Source organism: Pantherophis guttatus, chromosome 3, assembly GCF_059756535.1.
Source record: "Pantherophis guttatus breed Tessera chromosome 3, ASM5975653v1, whole genome shotgun sequence".
NCBI classification, from domain to species: Eukaryota; Metazoa; Chordata; class Lepidosauria; order Squamata; family Colubridae; genus Pantherophis; species Pantherophis guttatus.
Genome location: NC_142065.1, coordinates 112,870,752 through 112,890,924, shown reverse-complemented (window position 1 = coordinate 112,890,924; position 20,173 = coordinate 112,870,752). Strand labels below are relative to the sequence as shown.

Genomic DNA, 20,173 nt, shown 5'->3' with positions numbered 1-20,173 from the left:
TTACGGAACCAGAGAATGGGCGCTCAAAAAAGAGCGTCTTCAAAGCTGCGGAGCCAGGCAGGAAGTCCTTGAGTCTATAGTTTTTGATTAGTGTTAAATCAATGTTCTCCTTTGGAATCAGTGTAATAGTTGCCTACACCCATGAGGCCTTTGCCTCTTTTAATACTGCATTGAATACTTCAATTAGTATTTCTCCTAAGGAATCTTGTATTACTTTATATAGTTCCAATAGTAATCCATCAGGTCCTGGGGCTTTTTTGTTTTTCTGTTTTTTTTATTGCCTCTATTAGTTCTGGCATTCTTATATCTTCATTCAACATATTTTTTATCTCCTCTGGGACTTTGGGTAGTTCAGCTTTCTTAAAACAATATTGTATTTTTTCTTCTATGTTACATTAATCATCTTTATATAATTTCTTATAAAATTCATATATTATATTTTTTCTTCGTTTTGTTTTAATAAAATATATTTCCCTCCTCATCTTGTAATTTGCTAATCCATGTTTTTTGCTTTTGTTTTTTCAATTTATATGCTAGCAATCTCCCTGGCTTATTTATTTATTATTTATTTATTGGTTCGATTTATATGCCGCCCTTCTCCGGAGACTCAGGGCGGCTTACAATGTGTTAAGCAATAGCCTTCATACTTTTGTATATACCTGCTTAGTAGGGCTTTCGGGCCCCCCAAGCAGTGTTCTTTTTTATACAAAGTCAGTTTATTGCCTCCACAATCCGGGTCCTCATTTTACCTACCTCGAAAGGATGGAAGGCTGAGTCAACCTTGAGCCTGGTGAGATTTGAACTTGCAGTAATTGCAGGTAGCTGGTGCTACTTTAACAGCACTTAGTCACCTGCGCCACCAAGGTTCTTATTTGCATTTTTGAAAAAGTTTTGCTTGCTCCTCTTTATTTGTTGTGCTAGATCTTCCTTTTCAAGAATATTCAGCTTGTGTTTAATTAATTCCATTTGTTGTTTGAGATCACCCCTTTGTGGATCCTTTTGTAATTGTCAGCCTCAGCTTTGCCTGCTTCAGCTGCCATAAGAAACGGGGGAGGGATTAGTAAAGGGGGGCGAAAGGGTGGGGAAGGCGCAGGAGGTGTTTATCTATTGCAGGACGTGTCTTCCCAGGAATCGAAAGTGAATCTTCAAAAGGGGCTGGCTGACCAACTGCCCTACATTCCTGATGAATGATGTTGCCAGACGTGATGCCACCTGACCTTTGGGAGACCTTTGGATTGGCTGAGGGTCAATGGACACGGGGGGGAGAAGCTTAGTAGATGCTATTTTGCGCGTTTTGCTCACTTCCAGCTTTACCTGGGTTGCGATCATTTCATATTCAGTAAAAGTACTAATCTCTTCAAAATGATTGAGTTTGCGTTTTTCTTTCCTGGATACTGAAGGAAGCATACCTGACATTAAGCTGGAAGTTACATCCAGTCATCCTGGACAAAAACCGAGGGGACTGTAAATCCAAAATATGTCAGATCGAGAGACTGATGGAGAAAAGCAAATGGGGTCAGCGAGGGTCAACTGCAGCAGCCCTCCAAGCGGAGAAAGAGACTGCAGAATGGCTGGAAAGACTCCGTTTAGAGCCAGAGGAAGCTAGATGGTCGAAAGGAGTGGGGAGGCTGCCGGACTGGGGGGAGGACCCCCGGGGAGTGACAACTTCCAGACCCCGTAAAAAGGAGGCAGTGTGGATGCAACAGCAGAAGGAACGTCTCATGATGGACCAAGCCTTGCAGCTTATCCGTGATGTAGAAGAAAGCAGGAAAAACCGTGAGTCTTTTGGGATTTCTGTGGAAAAGGGGAAGACAGGCCCCAGGGGGGAGCCAGAAGAGGCAGCCTGTGGGGGAGAGGAAGAACTTGAGGAAGAAACATCCCAAGCTTCGGCAGCTCAAGGGAGAGATGCAGCCGGCCAGAGAACCCCAGCCTTGCAGCCCCCCCCCGCAGATGTAAAAAGCCAAAAATCCCCCCCTTCCTGGGAAGTTTGATGGAAATCCTAAAGCCTTGGGATTTTTCCTGACCCAAGTGTGGAACCACATGCAAGATTGGGGGGAGGACTACGAATCAGAGGCTGCTAAAGTCAGGAGCATCGCGAACGCCCTAGAGGGAGTAGCTGCTGAGTGGATGGTGGTTCTCCACAATAACAACTCCCTCTTGCTGAGAAATTACAACCAATTCATGGGGGGCCTCAGGAGGTGTTTTGAAGACCATTTAGCTGAACGAAAGGCGAGACTCAGAATGAAAAGCATTCAGCAGGGCTGGAGGCCGGTGGCAGAGTATATCCAAGAGTTCCGTGAACTGGCACCCTATATGACAGGCTGGTCAGAAATGGCTCTTTTGGAAAGTTTCAAGGATGGGTTGAATGAAGAGATATATCGTGACTGCAGAAGCATGGGGGTCCCCGACGATTTGGATAGATGGTACATAGTAGCTGAGGATGTGGAGATCGAGCTGAGACAAAGCGAACTCTGAGGAAGGCGTATGGGAGACCAGTCATCCTCTTTCCACCGAAAAGGGACACCAAAGATGACTGGGGAGAAGACCGAATTCAAACCCAAGTCAAAGCCCTTCACCTGTTTCAAATGTGGGAAAGAAGGTCACCGGGCTGCCGAATGTTTCTCCAAGCCACTGCCAAAAGCTACCGGGGCCGGCCCGAAGAAAGGCGACAAAATACCCGCCAAAACCCGCGGCACCGCCCTGAAAGGAGAAGTCGTTGAGTTCACTCCCCGAAACCAGGGTGAGTTGGGAACTCCGACCAACGATGACGACAGCGAGACGGACTCCAACTCCGACACCGACGATCAGGTGAGTCACACAGAAGAACCCTTACTCATCCCCGTAGAAATAAGGGTGCCCACCACAGGGGCTCATGCGCAATTGTTAGCCTTGTTGGACTCGGGGTGCACTAGGTGCATAATTAGCCCCAAAGTAGTAGAGGAAATGGGACTGAGACTAAAAACCTTGAAAAGGCCCATTGCATTTTGTCAATTAGACGGGTCGATCGCAGGAGGGGGCCCAGCTAGCTTTATGACCGAACCCCTTGAACTGCAGTTGGGGAATCATGTAGAGAATCTCAGATTTATTGTAGCCCCTGGTATGGAGAGACCCCTCATTTTAGGACTGCCCTGGCTTCAAAAATGGAACCCACAAGTAAATTGGAAGATGGGGGTCTTGCGCATCCACACAGCAGAACCAACTCCGGAAAAGGAAGCCCCCCCCCGAGAGACAACATAAAATTAGAGAGGGCGGCAGTAGCCATTAACCATATTGAGGGAGAAGAGAAAATTCCAAAGGAATATTGGGATCTCAAGGAAGTTTTTAGCGAAAAGGCATCGGATGCTCTACCTCCCCACAGGGCCACTGACTGCACCATTGAAATACTCCCTGGGGTGAAGCTTCCCAAACCAAAAATTTACCCCATGACATCTCGAGAATTGGGGGAATTGCGAAATTTTATTGACAAAAACTTAGAACGGGGATTCATCGAATGAGCAAAACCCAAGGTGGCGGCGCCAGTAATGTTCCGCGAAAAGAAAGATGGATCCTTTCATCTCGTAGTTGATTATAGAAATATGAATGCGATTTGCGTAGAAAATGTCTACCCCCTCCCACTCATGAAGGATATGTTAGCCCATTTAGGTAAGGGAAAAGTTTTCACCAAACTTGATTTAAGAGAGGCATACTACCGAGTGAGAATAAAAGAAGGGGATGAATGGAAGACAGCATTTAATTGCCCGCTGGGGTGTTTCCAGTTTAGAGTACTCCCTTTTGGATTACAGGGAGCCCCGGCTGTATTCATGCAACTGATCAATGAAGTATTGCATGAGCACCTGTATAAGGGGGTGTTGGTCTATTTGGATGACATCCTGATCTATTCTGACAACATGGCCGACCATGTAAAGTTGGTACGAACGGTCTTAAAGAAACTCAGAGCAGCCGAACTCTATGCCAAACTTTCTAAATGTGAATTTCACCAAGACAAAATCAACTATCTTGGATATCGTATATCGCATGAGGGAATAGAGATGGACCCTGAAAAGGTTCGGGCAGTACTGGAATGGGCCGCACCGCGCACCCGTAAACAATTACAGAGTTTCTTAGGGTTTGCTAACTTTTATAGACAATTTATCCCCTCTTTCGCGAAAATCGCACTACCAATTACAGACTTGCTAAAAACCAAAGGGGAAGTAAAGCCCAAACCCTCGAAACCACTGGAATGGACTATGGACTGTCAAGCCGCTTTCGAAAAATTGAAACGGCTGTTTGCGGCTGAACCTGTGCTCAAACACCCCGACATGGAACAACCTTTTGTAGTACAAGCTGACGCCAGTGACGTAGCTGTAGGAGCAATACTCTTGCAAAAGAATGAAAACAGGATACTACAACCCTGTGCTTACACGTCCCGTAAACTATCAGAAACGGAAAGGAGATGGGCCATATGGGAGAAAGAGGCGTTTGCAGTTAGATGGGCGCTGTTAACATGGAGACAATTTTTAGAAGGGGCGAAACACCTTTTCGAGGTGTGGACTGATCATAAAAATTTAGAAGCATTGAAAACACCACGCAAACTATCTCCAAAACAGGCTCGTTCGGCACATTTCAAGCGTTTCAATTTCACTCTACGTTACCTTCCTGGTGGAAAAAACTTCATGGCAGACGCACTTTCCAGATTGCCGCAGTACAATAGCATCAAGAAGGAAGTGGTTCAACCAATGATCCCCTTGACACAATTGGCAACACCGGTCACTACCAGAGCGCAGAGTAAAACCGAACCAGAACTCTCGGGGGATTTACTCGAAAAATTGCGAGAAGCGCTAAAAACTGATGAGTGGTTTAGGAACCACTCAAATGAATGCACACTTCGTGATGGACTAGCGTGGGTTGGATCGAAATTGTATGTTCCAACCACATTAAGGACAACCGTATTGAAATATGCTCATGATGCCAAGGCCGCAGGACACTTTGCGTTTGTCAAGACTCTACTCCTTGTTAAGAGACAATTTTGGCGGCCTGCACTTAAAAAGGACATAGAGGCATATGTAGCTAGCTGTCCAGTATGTGCCTCGGCTAAAAGACCTCCAGGAAAATCCCCTGGATTGCTGCAAAGTGTGGCTAGATCGAACGCCCCAAGGAAGGAAATATCTATGGATTTTATTGTGGACTTACCAGAGAGTGAGGACTACACTGTCATTTGGGTAGTAACTGATTTGTTTTCCAAACAAGTACATTTCATCCCTTGCTCAAAGATTCCTTCAGCAAAAACCCTTGCAAAACTGTTTATTCGGCAGATTTACCGACTACATGGATCTCCGAAAAGAATAATTTCTGACAGGGGGGTGCAATTCACTTCCAGTTTCTGGAAAGAATTTTTGAAGTTGATTGGCTCCGCCCAGGGGCTAAGTTCCAGTCACCACCCTCAGACAAATGGGGCCTGTGAAAGAACCAATAGGGTACTAGAACAGTACCTGAGATGTTACGTAAATTACCAGCAAGACAATTGGGTAGACTTGTTGCCATTTGCAGAAGTGGCATATAATAATTCCGTACACAGTAGCACTGGATTCACTCCTTTTAAGGTCGCGTTGGGCCAGGATTTCGTACCCATTCCCGAGTTACCACAAGATGATCCCCAAAATCCCTCCTTGATGGATTGGATTGAACAATTAAAGAGCACATGGGCAGTGACTCGGAAGGCTTTGGATGAGACACACCGGGCCCATAAGGCGCAAGCTGATAAGAAAAGGTCCCCAGCTCACGTTTATAAAGTGGGTGATAAAGTCTATTTATCTACAAAATATTTACAGACTACCCAGAAGACCAAAAAGCTAGGCCCTAAGTATGTGGGACCATTTCGTGTGATTAGACTAATTAATCCAGTAACAGTTGAATTGGAATTGCCAAAAACGTTGAGACGTATACATCCTGTATTTCATGTTAGTTTATTAAAACCTGAACACTCGTCTCCCCTAAGGGCTGACCAAAGCACCCCTCCAATTCCCATTCTCATAGAGGGGGAGCAACATTTTGAAGTTAAAGAAATTTTGGACTCTAGGAAACACCATGGTAAAGTCCAATATCTGATAGCCTGGAAACATTTCCCTTTATCGCAGGCTGAATGGGTGAATAAACGGGATGTCCGAGCTCCCAAGAAAATACAGCAATTCTATACCAAATACCCTGATAAACCATAATTATTGTATATATTCTGTTTCTCTCTCTCTTCTTTCCTCTTATTTAGGAATAACGTCTCTTCTGCAAGAGGGGCCGAATGTCAGCCTCAGCTTTGCCTGCTTCAGCTGCCATAAGAAACGGGGGAGGGATTAGTAAAGGGGGGCGAAAGGGTGGGGAAGGCGCAGGAGGTGTTTATCTATTGTAGGACGTGTCTTCCCAGGAATCGAAAGTGAATCTTCAAAAGGGGCTGGCTGACCAACTGCCCTACATTCCTGATGAATGACGTTGCCAGACGTGATGCCACCTGACCTTTGGGAGACCTTTGGATTGGCTGAGGGTCAATGGACACGGGGGGGGAGAGAAGCTTAGTAGATGCTATTTCACGCTTTTTGCTCACTTCCAGCTTTACCTGGGTTGCGATCATTTCATATTCAGTAAAAGTACTAATCTCTTCAAAATGATTGAGTTTGGGTTTTTCTTTCCTGGATACTGACGGAAGCATACCTGACAGTAATCCTATCTCCAAGTTTCTGAATTCCTCCTCTAGATTTTTCTGTCATAATTTATTATTATTTTTTTAAACCATTGATATTCAAGGATAGGATCTTAGTCTCTTCCTGCCTTTCTCTACTTATATCTGGATCTTGTTGCCCTTGTTTGTCTTGTTTCTCTTGGTTCATTAAGTCTTCCTTCACTGTTTCCCTTATTTCCTCCTTTCCTTCTGTCTCTCTCTTTGATCTGCAATTCTTTCTCTTCTGTGTCTATTTGTCTTAGTTCTCCTTCTTCTCTCTCTTCTGGTTCTTCCTCACTACTAAAATTCCTATTGTAAAATTCCTCCACTTTGCCTACAGTGTCTATTCTAAATCTTTTTTCCTGCCATGAGATCATTATCTCCTCTGGCGTCAACCATCTAAAATTGATGTTATGTCTAATCAATTTTGAGGTCAAGAATTGATATGGCCTTCTTAGCTCTCTCACTCTCCTTGGCACTTGTTTAAGTACCACCAGTTGTCTTCCTCTATGTTTTATGGGGTCATCTCTAGTTCTATGGAGAATTTTGTCTCGAATTGATTTTTTTTACAAATCTGATGTGTATCTTTTTTGGAAAATTATGTCGTTTTGCATAATTATTATATATTCTATATATCTCGTCCATTTCAATTAGCATCTTTTCTTTTCCAATTCCAAGAGCTTTTGCCAATATCTCCGCCATCATTTCTGGTAGATCCTCTCCTTTTTCTTCTCTTATATTTTGGAAGCATAGTTAGTGTGCTGCCTTCTCTGATTCAAGAAATATAGCAGTTGTCTCCAGTTCTTTATTTGCTTGCATTAGTTTCTCATTCATGTCGTCCACTCTTTTTTCCTCTTTCCCCATTCCCTCTTCCATCTCTTGAAGTTTTGTTCATTTCTCATAATTTGTTATTGGAAGGTTTCAAATTTTCCATCCATAGATTGCATTTTTTCTTTGAGTTCCCCCATATTGCTTCTTATTTCTCCTATCTCCTTCTTTAGGTCCTCATGATTTTTTGCCATAACGTCTTGCATTGATTGCAGCATGACTTGTAGATCTTTAAGTGAGTTAGATCTTTCTCTGGACACCATTTCTTCAATAGATCTTTGGCCGGAAGGACTCAAAATAGCCAATGTGAACTGGACTGCCTGTTTCCTCTCTATCCCAGTCCTTGTTAAGTTTGTGATGCTTGTCATCTTTAACCACCTCTTAAACCAACACTCCCACTTTCTTTCCCCTCTTATGTCTCCTTCCACTGCTCAACTACTGTTAACTTATCTATATTATTTCAGGATCTGTAAGGCTAATATCATTAATACAATAGTAATCAGGGGAAGTTCTTATAATCTTAGATGTCCATATCGTACTCTAATCAAAGAGAGAAAATATTAATACTAACACTTAATAATGACAATCACTTAAACATGTTATTATGTACACAAATATATGCTGATATAATTTTCCCCGAGGCAGTTTTTTATAAGAGCTTACTGTTTATTATTTACTATTTTCTTTAAGATCTCTAATATATCTTTACTTTCAGTCACAACTGTATCCTAACTATTCTCCAAAAAGGTCTTAAGCAACAAAGTCTATAAGCACAATTACTCTTTCAAAAACAAGGCTTTTTCCTCCTTTCCCAATCTTTCAAATGTTCAGCTTTTACAAGCGTCAATCTTTTTAGCCAGTAGATGTCCTTCTTGTCTCTTTTTAAGTTGCTAGCACAGACACTATCTCTGTTCAAAATGTCAGCTTCCACATGTTAGTCAGCTCTTTTTTAACTTCCCAAGTTGAGACAGTCTACCTTTGTGCTTTCTTCAGGTGTTCCACCTCGATTTCTTTTTACTTTGCTTTAACAATCACCTTTTCTTTGTGCAATTCTCCCTTGTCTGCCCACACTTTCCATCACTGCTTTGTAGCATGGAGGGGGGAAAACTTTCCACCCTCCTTCTGTCTGGGGCCCCCTTTCTCCTTTATTCTGCCACCAAAGATCTTCTTAATGAGATTCTTCTCCCAAAATCACTTACTTCAGGTCATTGAAGTCAATTTACACCAGGATTTGTCACTCAGTTGTCCTGCTAGTTTCTTCGCCTGTCTCATCCAGCTGTCAGTTCTTCACAGCTGCCATTGCAGGCTGTATTCTTCCCCATCCGATCTCTTAAGGGCTTCTCCTGTTTCCCCAATCTGAACCGCCATCCAGGAATCAGCTGCCAGGACACCCCACTCTTCTGTTCCTCCTCCAAGGAACCTATGACTCCAAAAAGCCAATCGGATGGCTGGAAGTGGCTGTGCTTCCATGGAGAGCCATTTCACACACCCGTTCGGCTCGGCATCTAGCTCCCCCCCCCCCCGTTTCAGCTGTTTTTGAGTACAAACCAGAACAGGACTTAAGGATGGAAGCTCTTAAAGCCTCTTTGATTTCAAAAGAAAGCAAGCACCATTTTAGAAAAAGCCATGAGGAGAAAGTCCTGAGGTGGGGCCCAAGGAGCAGAGACAGAACAGCAACAGACAGCATGTCTGCAGAGACTATGTCTACAGAGACCAGAAAAACAGAAGAGACCACATTACAGCCTAGCAAAGATTTTCTACAAAGAAAGCAGCAGAATGGCAGTGTCATGTCTGTAGTGATAAGACTCATTTGAAGAAAGGCTGTTTACTAAGAAAAGATACAACAGATGGACAGGCTGCTGTTGCAAAAGTTAGCTATTGTAATAGCCAAGACAAATGGTTAATAGACAGTGGGGCTAGTCAAATAATTGTTAATAATTCTAAATTGGTTTTCAGAATTAATCCAGCTAGAGGAGCTGCAGTAGCCTTGGTAAATGGCCAGAAGGCTAAAGTCATTGGAAAAGGCAGTGTGGTGAAATATCTGGAGGAAATGTTTAGTAACATATTAGGTGTGCCTGAAATGGAGCATAATTTACTGAGTGTCTCTAAACTAGACCAAAAAGAGTTTGAGACCACATTTGTAAATGGGAAGTGTCTCATAAAGAGAAATGAGAATTTATGTGCACAGGGCATAAAGCAGGATAATCTTTATGTGTTGCAGGGACAAAAGGTTCAATGTGCCCAAACATTTGGAAACATTTGGATTCATGTGTTCATCTCTTGCATAGAAAGCTTGGCCATGCCAGCTTCAGAGTTTTGCAAAAGGTGCAACAGTTTGGAGAAGAGTTAAACTTAAAAGGGTGTAAGGCATACTTGGACTGTGCACAGGGGTGGGATTCTACCAGTTCGGACCGGTTCAGGTGAACCGGTAGCTTCAACAATCAGCTGGGAGTGAACCAGTTCGCTCCAACAATCAGGTCAGCCTGCCCACCCACTTTACTTACTTTTATCTTCTCAGCTGATTGGTGCGGCATAGCGGATTGCTATGCCTCAGTTGTTACTCCCAAGTGGTAACACAGAAGATTAGTATTTGTAAAACTGTGTACATACGTGCAGTGTGCCTTAGGTGCATGCACGCAATTACCGAACCAGTTGTTAAACTGGCAGAATCCCACCACTGACTGTGCAGTATGTAAATCATCAAAGTCCAAGGTATTCCCAGTCATGAAAAGTAGCACAAGGCAGACAGCAAAAGTTCTAGAGCTGGTACATGCAGATTTGGTTGGGCCAATGCAAGCCAGTTTGGGAGGAGCAAAGTATGCGCTGGTCATTGTAGATGACTACAGCAGGTTTGGGTTCTGCTATTTACTAAAGAGTAAAACAGAGGTGCTACAGAATTTTAAGCAATGGGTAAGCTTTGTAGAAAGGCGATATAAACAACAGGTATGTCAGCTGAGGTTCAGAATTCATGTCAGCAAGTTTTCAATAGTAGTTGGGACATTAGAAATAAAACACAGATGCACAAATCCGTACACAGCAGCTGAGAATGACATGGTTGAGAGACAGAATGGTGTTTTACAAACAATGAAGGGCTCACTGCTGGAGGATTCTGGTCTGAGCATATTGGGGTGAAGCCATGTTGACTGCTAATTATTTAATCAATAGGCTGTGGAGCTCCTCTATTAATAATACTCCATATGCTGTGCTATATGGGAGAAAGTCATCTCTGGCATATTTAAGGGTTTTTTGGAAGCAATGCATGGGTGCATATTCCAAAAGCAATCAGGAGGAAAGGTCAACCAAAGGCTAGAAAACTCAGGTTCACAGGCTATGAGCCTGGCTCAAAGAGCTATCCTTTTAGCAATGGGAGCAAAAGAATAATGATTTGCAGGTCTGCTAGCTTTGCAGAGCAAAATTGGAACAGAATTGATGCCAATTTTTGGAGCGATCCACTTAGTGAGGGTGAGCCACTTAGTGATGGTAACTTACTTAGTGATGGTGTCAGCGTTCAGGGAGGAGAAACTGAAGGAGAGCAAGAAAAGGAGTCAGGAGAAGATGATGACTTGGATATGAAGCAAGAGAGGTTTGAAACACAAGAGCAGTCAATGCCACGTGGGTCAGAGCAATGGAATAAGGAGATTCCACCTGACAGGTATTCTCCTGGTGAGGTTAAGGTGTGTAATGTGTGGTATGAGCTGTTGTGGCCGGCAGAGCTGGCAGCAGATTCAGTCAGTGAGGAGGTTGGAGAGGAACGTGGGCCAGTCTGGAGTCTGGGGAAGACTTGGACGATGGCTTTGAGTCGGAGGCAGAGAGGGGGCCAAGGCCATCTGGTAGTTCTTTGCTGCCTCCAGAGTCTCCGAAGTCTGACATCAGCGAGGCAGAAGAACAGCATGAGCCTATCCCCAGTTTGTGCATGCATAAGCTGCCAGGAGACAGGAACAATTAAGAAACAGGGTTGACTTGTGAGTAAGGTTGGAGATGATTGGCCCCTCACATAAGACATAAAAGAGAAGCGAATGGGACGTGAGCTTTTGCAGGAAGCAATTAGTTCATCTGGCCAATTCAAGATTTGAAAATTCTGTTTGTGACTCTGTGCCAAGTTTGGCCTTGCCCTGCATCTGGAAATTAGCTTTTTGGCAGCGTTCCACATGAGATAGGTAGGTGTTGATAACCTTCCTCTGAAAGACTGTTTATCAAGCCTTGTGGACTGTAAATGAAAATAATTTATGTATGAATTAAAGAGGTTTGCTGGGACTAAGTTTGTGCTGTTTAATTTCTAAGGAAGCCTAGGTCAGAACATGAGTCAAGAAACTATCAGGAAATATTGGCATTACCCAAAATTGAACAAGTAAAATGGAAAGAAGCAATGGACAAAGAAATGAAATCCATGGGTGAACATAAAGTGTTCACATCTATGACTTTGCCACAAGGTTGCAAAGCAGTAAATGGGTGTACAAAAAGAAAGTACTGCCCAACAATGAGGTACAATATAAGGCAAGATTAGTGGCACAAGATTTTTCACAAAGGACAAATGTGCACTATGATGAGGTATTTGCGCTAACTGTAAAGAGTGAACGCATAAGGTTGGCACTAGCATTGGCAGTGGCACATGGACATAAAATTTGGCATTTTGATATAATCCCAGCATTCCTCAATGCAGAATTAGAGGAAGACATTTACATGGTTCAAGCACCAGGATATGAAAGTAAAAAAGGCTAGCACTGTATATAAATTGAACAAGGACATTTATGGGCTGAAGCAGTCAGCCAGAAATTGGAATATCTGTTTAGAAACTGCATTGAAGGGTCTTGGGTTCAAGAGTTGCAAGGCTGATGGTTGCATATATACTGGAAAGTTACAAGGTGGGGATTGTCAATTATTAGCATTTGTGGATGATCTTTGTTTCATTGCAAAGGATTTGCCACAGGTAAAAGAATTTACTAATCAATTAGAGAAAAAAAATTGAATTAAAAGATTTGGGAGAAATAAAAAACTATCTCAGTATAGAGATACAAAAAACTGAGAAAGGTGATTATGTTCTCAGTCAAAGAAGGAAAATTGAACAGTTGTTGGAGAGATACAACAATGACGGATTGTAATTCTGCTCCAAAACCTATGAGCACAGATTTTTCTAACAGTTTGGGTGAGGACAAAAGTGAAGCCTGTGATCAAGAGATATATCAGTCAGCGATAGGGAGCTTATTATATCTGTCACAGTGGTCCAAACCAGACATAGCTTGTGCAGTAAGCATCTTAAGTCGCTTTACTGCTGCACCAGCACAATTTCATTGGATGGGTATAAAAAGGATTATCAGGTATTTGAAGGGAACTGTGAACTTCAAATATAGGTCTCTGAAGAATTGAAATTAAAATGTTATGTTGATAGTGATTATGCCAATGATGTAAAAATCAGAAAGTCTAATTCTGGGATTGTGATATTGTTTGGAGGGACTTTAATTGGTTGGAAGTCCAGAAAACAAACAACTTTAGCCATTTCTACGGCAGAGGCAGAATTTATTGCTCTGTCTGAGCTTTGCTCAGAGGTAGCTTGGTATGTACAGCTGTTAAAAGATTTAAACGTAAAAGTACCTGAAACTGTAATGGTGTTTGAGGATAATGCTGCTTGCATTAAAATGGCACAGGTGACAGAGTAAAGAATAGAAGCAAGTATGTGGATATTAAATACTATAATGTAAAAGAAGCCATCAAATGTAAATTAATTAACTTATTTCACTGTTCTTCAGAGGACAATCTATGAGATATAATGACCAAGCCATTGGGTGGAGTGCACCATGGGAAGAATATTAAGTTATTTGGTTTTATGTCTATTCCAATCATGAAGGGAGGAGTGTCAGTGTATAAGGGTTGATGAATTGGAATAGACATGGAAACAAGTCAGCCAATGGGGAGTGTTTGGTGACCCAGAAGGCACGGAGCCTAGGCATGGCTTAGGTTCACTGATTTGTATATATATATGAATGCTTCTGTGATTCTATAGCTTCTGTGATTATTGATTCTGTACTTCTGGATTCTGAGTTCTGGTTCTGGCTTCTGCTGTATGGTATTATATATAAAGAAGTTTCTTATATAAATGAATCCTGCTGAATTATTTACTTGTGTACTGGTTGGATTGCTGCAAACTCTAACACATACCTACTCTGCCTGACCTGGGCTGATGTAATGGGATGAAGACAACTGTAAGTAACCTGGCCCCATTCCATTTGGGCTTTAAAGGTTATAACCAGAGGTGGGATTCAGCTGGTTCTCATCAGTTCACAGTTCGGAGAACCGGCTGATTGTACCGCTTCCCCACGGCCTAATGCGTGACCCCCCCCAAGCCCAGCCCACTTGCCTGCCTTCCACGGGGCCTTCCACGGGGCCCAGTCCACTTGCCTGCCTTCCCTGCAGCCTCCCACGTGGCCCACATGGTCCAGCCTGCTTGTCTGCCTTCCACATGGCTCCCGTAGCCCAGCCCACTTGCCTGCCTTCCCTGCAGCCTCCCATGGTCCAGCCCGCTTGTCTGCCTTCCACATGGCCCCTGTTACATGTGGAGAACTGTTTGTTAATTTTCTGAGCAGTTCGGAAAACTGGTTGTTGGGAGAAATCTCCTTCCAACAGCCTTTTGGTTTTTTCCACTTTACAGGGCTAATCCTGTCAGGAAGGCAGGAAGAGTGCCTGTGTGTTGTTTCTAGCCTAATCCTTATCTTTACAGAAACCACTTCTCCGGTTAAGCCTTGTTAACATTGTAACAGCTAATGGTTCTTATAAAAACCATATAATTTAGCATCTTTTTCATATCTAGATTGTATTTGCAGCTGTGTATACCAAACCATATCAATCCCGTTTTTCCAATTCTTGTTTCTGTTAATTCAGCTTTTTCTTCTACTTTTTGTATTCATTGCTCATTTTTCTCCATGATCTCTTGAAATTTTTTTAATTTCTCTTCTACTTTCTCCATTCTCTAATCTATTTTACCTACCTTCAAATCCTCATGAAGAGCTTGTATCATAGTCTTTAATTCTAATTGCATAGTATTAGCTTTTTCTTGTTGTGTCATAGCATCCAATGTTCTCTGACCAGCAGGGCTAGAGGTTGTAGAAGAGGACGCTGAATATAGTGCTGATGTTGTTTTCTTCATCTTGTAATGTCTTAATATTTGTAATCCACCAAATATAAGTCGTTGTAATTCCAACCCAGTTTATAATCCAAATATAGAACCACAACAAAAAGGAGGCAAAAAAGAAAAAGAAAAGAAAAGAAAAGAAAAGAAAAGAAAGAAAAAAAAAACCCAAAAGCTTTGTAATTCAAATCCAACTCTCAGGGTTTTTCTTACTTCTTTTCTTCAGGTTCTTCTTACCTTAATCCAAATTGCCTCAGGGAGAGGAAAAATAAAATTTGTCATCCAAAACGGCTCACCTGGCCCCAAAAATACAGTTATCCTATTTTTTATATTCAAAAAAGAGAGTTCACAGCTCTACCACAAAAAAAAAGAGAAGAAGACAGATAACAGCCACTAAAATACTTCCATCAGTACGCTGATGATACTCAGCTGTACATCTCCACCCGGACCACCCCAATGATGCCCTTGACATGATGTCTCGGTGCCTGGAGGCTGGCGGATCTGGATGGGGAGAAACAGGCTCAGACTCAACCTTTCCAAGACCAAGTGGCTGTGGTTTCTGGTGTCCCAGTATAGCCAGCTGGCTCCATCGCTGACTATTGGGGGCGAGAACTTGGCCCCCTCAGAGAGGGCTCGCAACTTGGGTACTCCTGGATGCACGGCTGTCTTTAGAAGATCATATGACGGTTGTGGCCAGGGGAGCTTTTTATCAGGTTCACCTGATTCACCAGTTGCGTCCCTTTCTGGACCAGGATGCCTTGCACACGGTCACTCATGCCCTTGTCACGTCACGTCTGGACTACTGTAATGCTCTCTACATGGGGCTCCCCTTGAAGAGCACTCAGAGGCACCAACTGGTCCAGAATGTGGCCGCACAGGTGATTATGGGGGCGACCCGTCGCACCCATGTGACACCTCTCCTGCGCGAGCTGCACTGGCTCCCGGTGGTCTTCCAGGTGCAATTCAAGGTGCTAGTTACCACCTTTAAAGCACTCCATGGCTTAGGACCAGGGTATGTACGAGACTGCCTTCTGCCACCGATAGCCTCCCACCGGCCAATACGCTCCCACAGAGAGGGACTCCTCAGGGTGCCGTCGGCCAAACAATGTCGACTGGCGACACCCAGGGGGAGAGCTTTCTCTCTGGGGGCACCTGCCCTCTGGAATCAACTGCCCCCGGAGATTTGCATGATCCCCGACCTACGTACCTTTGCCGGGCCCTTAAGACTCTTTTGTTCCAACAGGCCGGGCTGGCCTAGAAAATGAATTTTAATTGGGTGTTTGTAGTTTTTAATATAATGGCCAAATTTTTTAATATATTTTAAATTGTTTTTAAATTTTGTGGGTATATGTTGTTTTAATATGGCTGTACACCGCCCTGAGTCCTTCAGGAGAAGGGCGGTATAAAAATTTAATAAATAAATAAATAAAATAGAAAAAGAAGAAGCAAAAGCCTTATTTCAAAGTGCTAAAAAATTTCCCTGGCCTGTTTCTATTATTTAGCCTTTTAAGTTTCAAGAGCTACACTATTCCAGAGAAAAGGAAAAACAAAATTTCCAGTGTTCCGCTCTCTATCAGTCAAAACAACTTCTTATCAATTTAGTTCACAGGCTCCCAAGGTTACATCTCATCCTTGCTCTTATGTCCTCCAATTTTCACTTTTGCCTCTAGATGGCACTGTTGCTCTGCTTCAGTTCAAAAAGAATTTTTTAAAGAAAAACAAAGCTCATATAATTACTTTTATATTAGTTATTAATCCCCAATTTAAAAATTAAGATATCCAGTCCGGTTTTCTGACTTTGCTCTTCAAACAGATCTTTTTAAGCCAGTTTTTATTTTTTTCTTTCTTTATTCTTTTGGCTCCACCCACCTTCCTCACCGCTGTTCTTCCAGAGATAGAAGGGAATAACCAATTCCACCTCCTCCAAGGAGGTTCTTCTTTCAAAGAAAGAAGAAGGAGGTTCTTCTTTCAAAGATTCAAGATGATAGAAAACTTATATATATAAAAAATCTCACCCAGACCAATCACACCTTTCTTCTGCCTCTGCACTCTTGCTGTGAATGCCCCAGCTTCGTAGCGGCTCACAATGGCTGCCTTCTCAGCTGTCAGTTTAGGGAGCTTCCTCCAGATCAATCAGGGAATTTATGGATTCTCTGAGATCGCCAGTGTGTGCTCGCCTTGTTCACCGCCCTACAAGACGGTTTCGGTCCAAAAGGACCACCCAACAGCTGAGATTTCAATGATTCCCTCAGAAGCCAAGGAACATATCTTCTCGCCGTGACGTTAGGCCCCCACCCCCACCCCTGGTGCTTGACTTTCTTAAAAGGGAAGAGTTGTTTTAAGCTTTTTACACTGCTTTAGTGATTCCTGGCACTGTCCTTTTGGGGTGTGCTTCCAAGGGGCAGGATGCAAGCTTGACACTCTGATTTTTTTTACTGCCTTTCTGGGGCATGTGATCTTTCCTTAAATCTGGATCTTTTCCTTAGGATATCTTGTGAGGTGAGAGAGACCAGCTGGTATCTTTAAGTGGTGCAAATGGATCTAAGGATTGCTTCTCCTGGCTGTGAAAGGATGCTTTGTCAGTTCACTGAACACAGGAGTCTCTTGTCTATGGAGATTCTTCAGTCATCCAGGTCATGGTTGTCACAAAGGTGCTTTTTTCAAGAGACAACTGGATTTTCTTGGTTTCCAGAAAGTCCATTGCTTGGAACCAAAGGTATCTGGGCTCAGACTGCCCCTTCTTCTGTCCCAGACAGGACGTTTTATGGTGATACAGTTTTTTTCCAGATAAATAATTGATGGGTATTTAGTTATGAGGAAGGAGATTTCTCTTTCAATAATAGAAATTAAAACTATTTTATTTTAACAAAAAAAGAAGTAAAAATATACAGAGAAAATTGGGATAAGAAAATGAAGAAAAAACCCAAGAAATTATGTTACAAAAGTTTTTCTTTTGTATTGTTGCTAAACGTACTATTTCAAAAGCAGGGGGAAAATAAAGGGGAATAAAAGTGCATTTAGCTGAACTTTGCCTTATCATTATTTTAGGTAGTAATCTATCAAATCAAAAACACAATATGCAAAATTTGCAATCTTTATATTTTCGTCAACTGTAAGTTCAAAAAACAGAGGTGATAAGGACCAGCCTCTCACACACACCCCTTCCAAGAAAGTACAAACTCTTGAAAACTTTGTATTTCAAAAGGAATCCTTTTGTTGAAAAGGGATGAAAGCAAGTCAAAACTCAAAGCAGTCTCTGGGGTCTCTCAGGGCATGCAGTTCAGGATAAAGGAAATTAGGAACCCCTCCTCACCGTCCGATGAGGATTCCAACCAATCCGCCAGTGTGAAGTTGATATCGTACCAACCTCTCTGAGAAACAGATAAGAAGAGCTACTCAGGGCCATCTTGCAATCCACACGTTTCCCCTCTCCCCTCTCATTTCCCAGGAGGTGAGAATTTTCCAGGTACTCCTGGCGCCAGGCAATGGTTATAAATCAGGTTAAAGTTTATACAAAGAGAACCAGGCAGGAAATAGGATATTTAGGATACATAGGAAAGAGAACTAAATGTGACAAATCCAAATCCCCCTCTTCTTCCATGAAGAATGGCAGATACACGGATCTGACAGGTGAATTTGTGGTATCGAATCATTTCTCAAATGAAGCCACTCAGTGAAACAGAATCTTTATAATTGGCACTTTATCTTTGGAAAATACAGCTGATGCTAAATTTATATAATGTACTCTGTATGTATGGTATTTGCAATTCATAGCACTTATTTCTTAATCAAGCTAATAATATTTCATAACTGGAAATAGTTCTTGAAATCCACTATATTTATCAATAAACCCTTATTAATTTTGTTAATCAGTGTGCTCATTGGACAATAGGGAGATATAAAAATTGACTTTATATTCAAGGTGCTCCCATATCTACAAAACGTATGAAAGAAAAATCTTAAATCACTTTTTTTCAGCACCACTATAAATTTTTTCAGCACCACTATAACTTTGAATAGTTGCAGCAAATAGTTGCAGCAAAGTCAAGGATTTTTCACCCCTGATTCTCAGGTTTTGATCAGCTGGTTAGTCTGGATTGACATCTCAGGTTCCTATCACTCTGTCACCTCCTTCCCCTTTTCCTGCTCATTCCCATGCCCATTCCTTACTTCCCCAATTGCCTCCCCCCTCCCTTGCATTTTATGGTAGTATGCCAGTGAAGCAAAAGATGCTAAAGATGGCAGGCCTGACACCATCTATCTTCTAGGTCAAGTAATATAAAGCCCACCCACATCTATCATGCCATTTCTTCTGATGGTTGAAGCACTCATGTTTCTTCTTGCAGGCTGAAGGAGGCAGAGTATCAAGTAGTTTTGGCCAGAAGTCCGAACAATCCCAGTGGAGGCAACAGTGCCACAAAATACAAGACACACTCTTGGTGTCAGAAGCTACCATCCAGGCACAGATAGCCCAGGTCAAACAATACAAAGCCCTACTCAGTGAGTAATATTACCACCCAAAGTGATAAGCTGCATAGTTCTTCAATATTTTAATTACTTGGATGAAAATATGAAGGGAATGTTTATCAACTGTACAGTATGTATTATACATGACATAAAATTGGGCTAAATAGTTAATACCTGGAAGAGACAAATGCAAATCAAAACAATCTTGAGAACTGGGCCAAAAAATAACAGAATGACATTTAACAGAGACAAATTGCAAAGTGTTTGTACTGTTTTGCTGGATTTGGGGGAGGGCTGTTATTTATTTATTAATATTTTAATTTTGTTTTTGTTTTAGCTGCTTAGTCCCTCCTTAAACCAAAGGAATATGTTCTTGAGTTTAAGGACTTCCAAAGAGGATGCCCATGAAAAAGTCTCCTTGCCAGCTTCACATCCAGATATTCCACATTTTTAGTAAAGAGTAAAAGAAACCTAGAAAATGCATGATTTATTATTTAAATTTAAATTTCTATGCCGCCCTTCTCCAGAATAGGACTCAGGGCGGTGAACAGCCAGAATAAAAAACAATACATACAAAATTTAAAAACAATTTAAAATAATTAAATATTATTGGCCGTAAATTAAAATTAAGATTGTGACAGAAATAAAACCTTGTGTTGAAATAGGTGAAAAGAGCTTTACAAAAGAAGCTCCAGAAGAGTGAATGAAATTAAAAATAAAATCAGGGAAATTTGAAGGAGAAATTGAAATAAGAGAATGCTGAAAGGCATAGTTTAAGCAATTTGTATGGAAATAATATCAATATATTAGAGAGAATTGAAATCAATATTAGTTAGTTGTGTCCAAAAAAAATAATAATTAATGCCATGAGAAGGTTAAAAAATGGTATTAACATTCTATTGTGATTGATAAAATGAATGAGCTATTTTCCTGTTTGGGAGTAGACAGAACATGATATTCCAGATAGGGATGTCTGAAAATTATCAAAAATTATATAATTAGATTCAATCCAAGTTTTAAAAAATGCTAAGTCTGGATTAGCTAAATGTAAAATATACTTGTTTCATTTTAAA

The 20,173-nt window shown here is 41.9% G+C and overlaps 2 protein-coding genes across 14 annotated transcripts in view; both read left to right on the top strand.

Annotated features, from left to right (window-relative positions):
• The window catches only part of PDE4DIP (phosphodiesterase 4D interacting protein), a 336,964-nt gene that overhangs the window by 230,848 nt on the left and 85,943 nt on the right, over window positions 1-20,173 (top strand). For all 13 annotated transcript variants that reach the window (XM_087891187.1, XM_087891190.1, XM_087891189.1 and 10 more), the window contains one exon: window positions 18,980-19,133. In XM_087891187.1, coding sequence (XP_087747313.1) covers window positions 18,980-19,133 — 154 coding nt within the window. The remainder of the gene's footprint in view (window positions 1-18,979; window positions 19,134-20,173) is intronic.
• LOC148114767 (uncharacterized) lies at window positions 2,397-6,316 on the top strand. The gene is made up of 2 exons (XM_087891192.1): window positions 2,397-2,808; window positions 6,242-6,316. Exons 1-2 carry the CDS (start codon window positions 2,485-2,487, stop codon window positions 6,245-6,247), a joined length of 330 nt encoding a protein of 109 aa, XP_087747318.1. The 5' UTR covers window positions 2,397-2,484; the 3' UTR covers window positions 6,248-6,316.